The following is an 11,495-nucleotide window of genomic DNA, read 5'->3' as shown; positions in this document are numbered from 1 at the left end:
ATGTTATGCCCACAACTTATTTACAATAATTTCAAAATAATTTTATACAGCAAGTTATTACTAATTTTAATTTAAAGTTAATATTAATATTACTTTTTTTATCTATCAATAATAACTTTTTGTATAAAATTTATTATGAAGATATTGTAAATTTAGTATTTTTCTAAAAATAATTTTTTGTCTCCAAACATAATTTTTAACCCTTTAAACCAAAAAAAAAAAAAAAAAAAAAACAAAAAAAAGACAACAATAAAAATGAGCCTAAATAACAACAAAAAAACCCAAATTTAAAAGACTAAAATCAAACAACAACTATATATATGTATATATATAAAATACATATGTGTATATATATATATATATGTAAAGTACACTGGGACCAAATGATTAATGTCGGGTCTAAAAAGGTTGAGAAGTGTTTTGTAGCTGAAGCCTTTGTACAACATTGAGTTGGACAGGTCTTTGTAGTCACGTCATTTTTATTTGATTAGCACCGGAACTTACGGTCTGTAAGTCAAAACAAAAAAGACAAAAACGTGGCTTCTTTGTTTGTGGGGTGATTGCCTAAGAACGGTCCGTAAGAGTAATTACATCAATTTGGGTATAAATGTGCAAAATGGAAAAATTGGCTACTTTTACATAATTTGAGCAAAAAATTACCTACATCAGTAAGTGTAAACTTGTGTATAAATACACACTGTTTGCTCCCCTTTTTCTTTCTCTTTTCCGTGCACAATGAACTCAGTGGCTTCTCCATCTTCTCATATTCTTTTTTCCTCAGATGCACACAAACACACTCACGCACAAACACATCCACACAGACAAATCAACACAGAGATACAAAATACACCCATACACAAACAAACCAATAGAGAGACAGATCGATGCTTGATCGGAGCTCGTGGATCTTGATCGGTGCTTGATCGTAGCTCATGGGTCTTGATCGGTGCTTTACTGGAGCTCGTGGGTCTTGATCAGTGCTTGACCGAGATGGGTCTTTAGTGATCGGAGCTTGACCAAGATGGGTCTTGCTTGATCAGAGCTTGATCGAGATGGGTCTTGCTGGTATAGCGATGGGTAAAGAGATGGGTCTTGCTGGAGATCAGTGCTTGTTTGGAGATTGGGTCTTGTTTGAGGAGCAAAGCTGTCTATGGAGATCTGACCGGGTATAGAGATGGATGGAGATGGGTGGGGAGAGAGAGAGAGAGCAACAAATCAGATAAAAATGGGTAGAGAGAGAGAGAGAGAGAGAGAGAGAGAGAGAGAGAGAGAGAGAGAGCGCACGTATATAAAGAGGGTAGTTGAAGAAATAATAAAAAAATTGAGAGGAATGAATATTTTATTAAAATATCTTGTAAAATAGATAAACTGATATGAATATTTTGTAAAAGTGATGGTATAAAATAAAAAAAGTAGGTTTTAAGTGTAAAATAGACGGAATGTTATGCAAGCTGATATAATTGCTCAAAGTCACTATGAACAAGCAACATGGCTCGCCTTCACTAGTCAATCACGAGTGTGGAATTTTGGCATAAAAAACATGGCTTCTTTGTTTGTTTGTGTATATATATATATTTTTATAATAATATTACAGTAATTGAAAATGTCAACAAGTAGGGGATGAAATACAAAGACTCCTAATCATCAATTCTTTTTAATTTTCATAACTTAATATTATTTAATATTATTTTTTTGACGCATCAACGAAAATTATATTATCTTTTTATATTTTTGATGTTTACCAAATATCTTGATTTTAAAAAATTACTTAATTATCTCATCCATAAAAAAAAGAAAAAAGAAAAAAAGAAAAGAAAAAAGAGAGGAGAAGCTTAGATTTAGTGGTGCATTGAATCTGATGAGATGCTACAAGGCTTAGACAATTTATTATTTACTAATGTCTGAGTGATAATAATTGCTAATATAAATTACTTCAAGTAATATATTAATATCTTTCTAAAAAAAAAAGAGTAATATATTAATATTTATATAGAAATTTATTTATTTCACATATATTATACATTTTTTTTAGAGAGTTTTAATTAGACATCAATCGATTTTTGGTGTAGGTAAAGATTGAACCGTAAATCTTTTATTCAACAATAAAAAACTTTACTAATTGAGCTAATTGGAATCTACACATTTATTATACCTATATTTACTGAGATGGTGAAGTAACTTTAACATAATTAAATTGTAAAGTCCCAAATGAACTTCATATTGAGAAGGATTATTGTTAATTCCCATCTCAATTACCTTTTATATTATACTATACTTCTTACAATTTTTTTTTTGCCCCTTATCTATAATCCTTTATCCCCCCCCCCCCCTCCCCTTTTTTATTTGAGAATGAAAAATCCTTAATCCTTATTGCATCATAAACTAGTATAAATTATTATCATTGACTTCAAAATTATTATTGTTGACATAAATATCATAGTATTTATTTGCTTAGTATTGTTATTATTTAGAGAATGGAACTAATTAACAACAGAAGTGCCTTCAAAAAAAAAAAAATTAATCTCCAAAACAAAACAAAAAATTGTCTTTAAATATAAAATAAATAAATAAACTAAAGTAAAGTATTATTATTATTTGAAAGATCGCTACAAGATTTCTCTCCCCTGGCCAGGCTGGAGGATTCCAACCAAAATAGACTTTTGCCTTGTTGAATGTCAGCTGGTGGAAGTGATGGGGCGTCTAATCTTCTTCTTTCTCTCCTTTATTATTATTATTATTGTTATTATTTTAGAAGAAGAAGAAGAAGGGTGTCTAATCTAATAAAGATGTTTTGTTGGATATTTCATTTGTATCAAACAAATAAAATATGTGAATTGTGAATATCATGGATAAGGTCTTCTGTAGTTCAACTTTAAAAGCATTCGTATCAATTTGTAAAAATTTTCTTTTGTTTATTGTATAAGAATTTACTTTTTTTTTTTTAATTTTATTTTATATAACAAACTTTTAAAAATATCTATATCGATTATCTTTTTATACTATATTTTATTAAAAAATATTTTTTTTATTACTCTCTCAAATTATCTTTCTCTTTCTCTCTCTTTGTGTATATAAGTAAAAAAATTATTAAAAAAAAAAAAAGGTTTGCATGTATATATCAATTTTTTATCCCTTCTGGTTTGACCCAATCGTAATTTTGTTTATAAACTTTCAATTGTTAATTTTTTCCCTTAAAGTTTAAATTAAAATGAAATAAATTAACCGACTGAATTAATAAATTTTGTATGTTTTGGACAAATAAAGTGCCCCATCTCGTTTGACAGGAACAAGGAGCTACGCATTCTGATCAATTCTCTTATGCTTGGGTCTAGTAATATATTGACTCAATCTAGATTAAAAGGGACAACTTGTTCTAATATACATGGTTGAAACTTGAAATCCATATTCTATGGACGCAAAGCTATATGGAGAAAGACTTATTTCATGATAGAATTCACTTAATTTATCAGTTAATCATTCTAGTTTATTGACAGTATAAGTAAAGATCTAAAAACTTGAGATCTACCCCCAACTTTCATGAAAAATACTTCAGATCATTTTTATTTTTTTATTATTATTTTTTTTTGCTTAGAGAAAAAATAGATAAATGGGGTAATCTGAGTTAGCGTCTTTCATCTGAGTATGACTATAATGACACTCTATCTGCTAGGTCTAAGCCTGTAGAAGTAAGAAATCCGAATGAACCAACACCCAACCCTATGAAAGACGCTGGTGAATGCTCTGAGAATGGAGTTATTTCCCAAGCTTTCTATTGCGGGATATGAACCTGGCAGATCATTCAAATCTGCATCAATAACAGTCTAAATGAATCATCCATTGCTTCCGGCTTCCCAAACATCTGAGCTCTCATTCAACACTACTTGGACCAAAATCATATTAAAGCCGAGAAGGGCCAATTGGCCCAATTCATGAACTCGCCTAACTGGTCTAGGCCTAGAAACAGTCTTTAGTTTAACATAAGATTGGGCCCCATCCAAAATGAGCTCAGTTTATACGATCCTGGCTAGGCCTAAAGCATTGACTTTTGATTTTTACAAGATTATGTTTATGTCCAACCCAAAATGAGTTAAAAGTTCAAAAATTGGCGTGCGGTCAAAAGTTTTAGAGCCTAACCGATAACGTAAACGTTGAGCCCGCAACTACATAAACCCAACACTTCTGGAACTGGTCAAGAAAAATAGAATTGTACAAAGAGTTCGAATCGGCTAAATTTGAAACTTAGAAAACCTAATTAAATAAAAGTAAAATTCTAAAAAAGGAACAAATTTCAATAAAACTTAAAGAATGCCATTTGTATTTTAGCCGATAGTTTTTTTTTTTTTTTTGGTGGGAATCAGTTGTGATTGATTTTAAGATGGAAAGATGACAAAATTTTCATCTCTTTGACGCCCCAAATCAGCAGGGGATCAATCTGCTATCAAGGGCACAGGAAAAAATCACGGGGTTGCTGCCACCAACCCTCCCTAGTTGACTTGTTTTGTGTGGACTTGTGCTTTGTTTTAGTTCATACTTCATAGTTCATACAACTAGGTGGGTCTTAACTCTTAAGATTTATAGGTTTATAACCTTTTTTTTTTTTTTTTTTTTAAATGAAAGAAATTCTACAAGGTTTCTCTAGTGTTCTCCATGAATAGGTTTATAACCTTTTTTTTTTTTTTTTTTTTTAAATGAAAGAAATTCTACAAGGTTTCTCTAGTGTTCTCCATGAAGAGAATTGGACATGGACTCCCACAAGATAAATGAATCTGGCCAGGGTTTATGAGCGCTTTTTTTGTGTGTACTTAGTTCAAGAGGATGCTTTGAAGTGGCTGCTAACAGCTTGAGGAAAATTTTCTTGCATCCCAGCTTGGATGGTGGAACCTAAGGCTAATCATTCAACAAAGGATTAATGGAGGTTAATGTAGCTTTCAGGAGATATTACTAAGCACTAATTTACTTTTTGGTTAGCAAAAATAAACAATACCTTGGTTGCAGCAAGTCCTGCATAATGTGTGAACATGTGAGAGAGAGAGAGAGAGGGATGAGTGTTAAGAGAGAGAAGTGAGAAACACTAACTAGACAGGTGCCATTTTAACGTATTGCCATATCCACCTTTATGCAGGACTTGCTGCAACCAAGGTTGCAGCAAATCCTTGTCCTTAAATATATGCCACAGATTGCTCCAATGCGATTACAGGGGTGATTGCCTATGAAGTTTTTGCAGACATCATTTGGAGAGTTGTGACAACTTTTTTTATTTTTTATTTTACTTGTTCCTTTGCCAAAACAATTTGGCTCAAAAACTTAAGCTTACTAGGATATCCAATTCCTTACAAGAAGTTTCAAGACTGTTATGTGCAAAAATAATCAATTTCTAAGTTGACTATTGAAGCACCAAGAAGATGGGACACTGAACTACTGCACCAGTAATACTCTCCGGATGATATGGCTCTCATCAATCAAATCCCAATAACACTACCAGTGGGCTGGAATCAAATATGGTCACTTTACGATCAAGTTTGCATATTTCTTGGCTCTTCAGTAGGTCACCAAAGCAGGGTGAAAGCTCAAGCATTGGTCACCGCAGACAATTCTGGAACCTTATTTCTTGACTTGCTCACTCATTCAGCCGGTCTGATTTTTATGTTTTTATTTTTTTATTGTTCTTTCTTAGATATTCTCAATTTCCAAATAGAGTATGAGGGGTTCGAATTTCTATTAAATAAATTAAAGAATTATTCGTTTTACTTGCATGTGATTATTGGATAAAAATAATTGGAATTTGATGATAGTACTGTCTGCTACACAGAGGAGCAACTGAGACATGAAATGGCGGCAGAGATCAAGAAATTAGGGCATGTTCTTTTATTTGATCTTGCAGACACTATAGATATTGATATATTAGGTTGTACATCGACCTCGACGTGGTGTTTTCAATGATAACCTCATAATCTTATTCAGACTCTGAAACCTATATGAATACACAAGAAGTTGAACTTACTGTGGGGGAACGGGTCGGTTTGAAGGCCCAATGGGACTAGGCCCATATAAGCATAAGGAGGCCTTGTCATTGATAGACAGGCCCAAGACCAAATGAGTTGTGAGTGAATGTGTATGAAAAATTACGTTAACACGGGATTTTATTCTTTAAGGAGGTGTTGGAATTATGCTTTGAAAAGGTAGAGCTTATTTTGTTAAGATCGGGTCAGCCCATGAATTTAATTTTGGCCCAAGGTAGGAAAAAAAATAGAAGTGGGCCTAAAGTCTAAACATTTATGTAGGAAACGCGACTAGTTAAAGGCCCATTTTTGAGATTTAGGATAGGTGAGACGAACTCGTCATAGTTAGGTAATGGGTTTCAATTTTCACTAAAAAATATTGTTCAATCTCTCTCTCAAAAATGTTCTGAAACTCAATGCAATGCCAAGTAAATCAGAAACAAGAAACAGAATGAAATTAGAAAAAAAAGTTCTTGAAAATCCTCTCCCCCTAGCTGTTCTGTTTTTGATGCAGAAAAAGGGTTCAGCCTCACTAGCAGCACTATTTTTTGTATTTTTATCTTTTTTAATTTTTCTTTTCGTTTTAAACACTAAAATCAAAAGTTGGACAAAAGAGTAAAAAATTCATTTGTGACTAAATATAAAATAAAAACACAATTGGTTTAAATAAAAAGTTGAGATTTCGATAGTAAATTAAAATAAAATTTTTGCATATTTTCTAAAATTGAGAACTTAATAAAATAAAGGTAAAGAATGATTGAAAACATGAATAATAGTAAGATTAAAAGCAAAGTTAACACAATAAAAGAGAGAGAGAGATTTGAGAGTTTATGTGCATCGTTCAATTATTTCAACATTGGAGAACGCACGCGCAAAATAATATGTATCATAATTGAGAATAAAATAGAGAATCTACACATATATCATTGTAAAGTTTCTTGAGCATGTAAATTCATTGAGTCTATATTGTGAATAGCTTTGGCTACAAAATCTTAATCAATAGTATATTAAAACAAAGGGTCGTTAATGAAGAAAATTTTACATAATTGATACAAAGAGGAAAAAAATACATGACTGCAATAGGGAAGCTACAAGATTTTATTTGCTCCAATGATTTTATTTGATAAACTTTGAAAATCATGATGACAACCTTGATAGTAAGTCATCATCCTTGTGCGCCTGTGATGAAGGAAAAAAAAAACAAACTTCAATATGTTAGAATAATAAGCTTCATTTAAAAAATTGACAGTATGCTAAATGACGTTTTTCCTAAAATAAAAATGAATTAAAAAAAAATATTCATTAACGTTAAATCAATGTCCCTTTATTCCCTTAAGACATTTGGAGTGGTTTTATCAAATTAGAATATTAGATGATTAGATCACGATGAGTGGGGTGCTATCAAAGTATAACATCTACAAAGAATCAAAATTTACCTGTGGCTTGAAGCCCTTGTGAAGGTATATCAGTCCCAAGAAGTTTTTTTCGAATTGAATGTAGCCCAATTATAACAGCACCCATATTCATCCTTTCTCTTGGAAATGTGACTGAACAAGCAACTCCAATTTCAAGTATCAAAATCATGCATTCTTGAATTTTTAGACTTGGAATTTGATACTCATTGCTAGTGATGTCATTCATTTGTGTCTCTCCCTCTTCTCTTTCCCAATGAAGGATGGGATCTACAATTTCAATTACTTGTTCTGGCAAAGTTGCTTTAACATAGTCATGAAGGTTGAAGTCATCTTGGAAAATATTATCAGTAGGCCTTTTTCCTGTGAACATCTCTAACAATAATATGCCGTAACTATAGACATCACCATATGGTGATACCTCATTTCCCATATCATACTCTGCAATTAGCAATTGCAAATAACATATATATAATGTGAGGATACTTTTCTACCCAAAAAAGAAGGAAAAAGATGCATAACCTACCAGTCTTAAAAGATCTTTTTAATGGCACGTAATAAGAATTAAGCTAGTGGAAATTTTGTTATATAACATTCTATCTTCAATAAAATACATCCTTATTAAACTTTTCCTTCCAGGATTTAAAACATAGAAAAAGGAGAAGGGAAAAGGAAATATAATAAATTTAGAAAATGAAATTCATATTTACCTGGAGGTGCATAACCAACTGTGCCTCTTACTCCAATAGAGCTTGATTGATCAATAGAACATTCTCGGGTAGTATCAAAAAGCAATCTTGCCAAACCAAAGTCACCTACATGTCCAATCATTTCATCATCAAGAAGAACATTGCTAGGCTTAAGGTCACAATGAACTATTGGTGTTTGGCAATGATGATGAAGATAATCCAATGCATTGGCAACATCAATGGCAATATTCAATCTTTGAAGAAGACTCAAATTCCTTGGTTTCTCAAGAGTCTCATTCGTTTTTGGAGTTGGATGCAACCATTCATCTAGGTTGCCATTTTCCATGAACTCATATACCAAAGCTTTAAAATCATGACCTTGATAGTCAATTCCAGAACATGCCGTAAGCACCTTAACAAGATTTCGGTGTCTAATATTCCGTAGAGCTTGACACTCTGCTATGAAACTTTTGCTAGCTCCATGACGCAAAAGGTTGAGCACCTTTATAGCAACTGTATGTCCATCATGATCTAAAATTCCTTTATACACTGATCCAAAGCTACCCACACCAATTAAATTGGTAGAAGAGAACCTATTGGTTGCATTTAAGAGACTTTGGTAAGATATATTCAAAAGCAGATTTCCTGAGTCACATGAGGTATTTTCTTTTCTTTTCTTTCTTAAAGAACAAACAAGTAGCAGTGATGCAACTACAGTTACTCCAAGAAGGCCGGACAATATAGAAATAATTAACTTTAAGGTAAGGGTTAACTTCCTCTTCTTGGATTTATTGTATTTGCATTGGGGAAGATGAAATTGAGCTATGCCCCCACAAAGCTTACCATTCCCCTTAATCAAAGTTGCACTAGTGTTCTTGAATACTCCATCTATTGGTACTTCACCCTCAAAATGGTTGTAAGATAGATCCAAAAATTGCAAAAAGTGAAAGTGCTCAAAAAATTTTGGAATGTTGCCAGACAAGTTATTGTTAGAAAGATCTAATTGTTCAAGACCTCTTAATGATTCCAAAGATGAAGGAATGGTCCCTTGGAAGAGGTTTCTACTCATGGAGAAAATTTGCAACTTTACACAACTACCAAGACTTGCTGGAATTTTGCCAAACAACTTGTTTTGAGAAATATTCAAATATTCTAGATTTATAGAATTTCCTACTTCACTGGGAAGGATACCAGTGAATTGGTTGGCAGAAAAATCTAGAAAATTTGGGGAGAATGAGAGACCAATGACTTTCGGGGATATTGAACCACTAAGATTGTTATTATTAAGATACAACTCTATCAAATTTCGACATTTGCTTAGACTTAGAGGGATGTTGCCTTGAAGATTATTTGCATGTAATCGCAAGTTTATCACAATCGTTAAATTTCCAAGAGATGATGGAATACTCCCAGAGAAATTATTATTAGATAAATCCAAAACTTGTAATTTTTGAAGCTTTCCTATTTCAAAGGGAATATTACCTGATATTTTGTTGTTCGACATTTCGAGTCTCTCCATGTTGATCAAATTTCCTATTTGATTAGAAATCTTTCCAGATATTTTATTTTCATATAGAGATAGTATGGTAAGAATAGTTGAGAAATTTCCGATGCACTCGGGCAACTCTCCCCCAAAGTTATTGCTATTTATGGTCAATAAAGTCAAATAGGTGGTATTTGTCAAAGAACAGAGAAAATTCAAGTCACCTGCCAATCCATTTCCAAGATTGTTCGAACTAATGCTAAACATCGAAATTCTATTTAGCTTCTCGAAAGAAGGAACTTTTCCACTTAGTTTATTTTCGGTCAATTGAAATTGATCTAGATTTGAGGCATTAGATATTGAAACAGGGATAGATCCAGTCAATTGGTTCACAGCAATGCTAAATATTTCGATATTGGGTAGAGTGATACCTAAGCCCCATAGAAGATTCCCTTGGATTTGGTTGACCCCAACATCAAATAGTATTAATGAAGACAAATTGAACATTGAGGGGGGAATTATACCAACCAAATTATTTACACCCACAGCAAAAAATGAAAGTCTGGTCAATTGTCCAAAAGAATCAGGGATAATCCCACCCAAGTTATTGTAAGCTGCAGTAACCTTTTCTAAAAATGATAAGTTTCCAAAAGAAGGTGGAAAACTCCCTGTCAAATTATTGTTGTGAATGGCAAAAAATTGGAGCTTTGAGAAGGTGCTAAGCGTTGCAGGAATTTCTCCAACCAAAAGGTTGTGACTGACATGAAAGACTTTGAGGTTTGCACAATGGGATAAATTGCTAGGAATTTCACCACTAAGTGTGTTATTGGCCAATCGTAAGAATTGCAATCTACGTAAACGACCAATTTCTACAGGGATTTCATTATGAAAGCTGTTGTTTAGGAGGATTAGACTCTTTAAAAAGCTTAAATTTCCAACATGTGGTGATATGGAGCCTACCAGTTTCGAAGACTGCAAGTCCAGCACAGTGACCCTTTGATGTCGGCGACCACAGGTGACCCCTCCCCATTGGCAGAAGTGGATGCTGTGATTCCAAGAGCTCATAACCATGAGAGGGTCCTGAGTTATCTTAGCTTTGAACTCGAGCAATGCCAACCGGTCTGTCTCATTATTGCCGCCAACCACAGAGGTGATTAATATGCCAAACCAGCATAAAAAAATTAAGACACACATACAAAAGGAAGAGGTTTGTGAAGGTGGGGGAGCTGAATTCAACTGGGAAAGCCCCATTCAGAGTCGAGCTTGTTACCAGTGGGTTTTAATTTGTTGAAACGGAGCAGAGGGTTTGATTTTGCTGCGCATAGAGCTCCGAGAAAAACGCTATTTATAAGAATGTGAAGATTGAACTTTCTGTATATCGTGCAGATTGCGGACCCTACCCAAAAGACTTTAGGGACTTGGAAATTTTTAATTAAATCAGTAATGGAAAATCTTTTTGATTGATTATATAGAATATTTAAATAAGCTTTGGTTATGAATGGGTAGCTAGCTAGTAAGTTTTTGTGAGAGAAATACAGAGTAACCTAGGTATTGCACCGGATATAAGGTACAAATATAACAATTGAAAGTTTGTAAACTAAATTTTGACCGGAGCCAACTACAAAAAGGGGATAATATACCCTATATATAAGTCTATTATATTCGTGGACTACACGCATATTTGAAATTTTCATAACAAGCCTTAGGCAACTATCAACTACTATATTATTTGTAAAAGAAATTGAAAAAGAAATAGTGTATATCCATCATGAGGACAGAAGGAAAGGACTAATTCCTCTCAAATTAACAGATTTTGTATTTTTTAGACAAATAAATTACTTGTTTCAGGTTTGATAACAATGGAGAGCTACGCATTCCGTTCGATTTTGTTATGCTTGGTACGAGTAATATA

The 11,495-nt window shown here is 33.0% G+C and overlaps 1 protein-coding gene across 1 annotated transcript; it reads right to left on the bottom strand.

The window, feature by feature from the left end:
- Positions 1 to 6,855: 6,855 nt before the first annotated feature.
- Positions 6,856 to 11,171, bottom strand: LOC112018267 (probable LRR receptor-like serine/threonine-protein kinase At3g47570). Its single transcript, XM_024050784.2, has 3 exons — positions 8,122 to 11,171; positions 7,436 to 7,852; positions 6,856 to 7,178 (listed from the first exon to the last, which is right to left on the bottom strand). Exons 1-3 carry the CDS (start codon positions 10,832 to 10,834, stop codon positions 7,165 to 7,167), a joined length of 3,144 nt encoding a protein of 1,047 aa, XP_023906552.2. The 5' UTR covers positions 10,835 to 11,171; the 3' UTR covers positions 6,856 to 7,164.
- Between the last annotated feature and the right edge of the window lie 324 nt (positions 11,172 to 11,495).

Source organism: Quercus suber, unplaced genomic scaffold (genome assembly GCF_002906115.3).
Source record: "Quercus suber isolate HL8 unplaced genomic scaffold, Cork oak 2.0 scaffold_315, whole genome shotgun sequence".
NCBI classification, from domain to species: Eukaryota; Viridiplantae; Streptophyta; class Magnoliopsida; order Fagales; family Fagaceae; genus Quercus; species Quercus suber.
Note: the sequence above shows the minus strand (reverse complement) of the source record. Positions and strands in the feature narration are given on the sequence as shown.

Coding starts and splice junctions, on each gene's coding strand:
- LOC112018267 (XM_024050784.2), bottom strand. CDS start 10,834: ATGGGGCTTTCCCAGTTGAATTCAGCTCCCCCACCTTCACAAACCTCT. Junction 7,853..8,121: donor AGTTGGTTATGCACCTCCAG/GTAAATATGAAT, acceptor TGCTAATTGCAG/AGTATGATATGGGAAATGAG.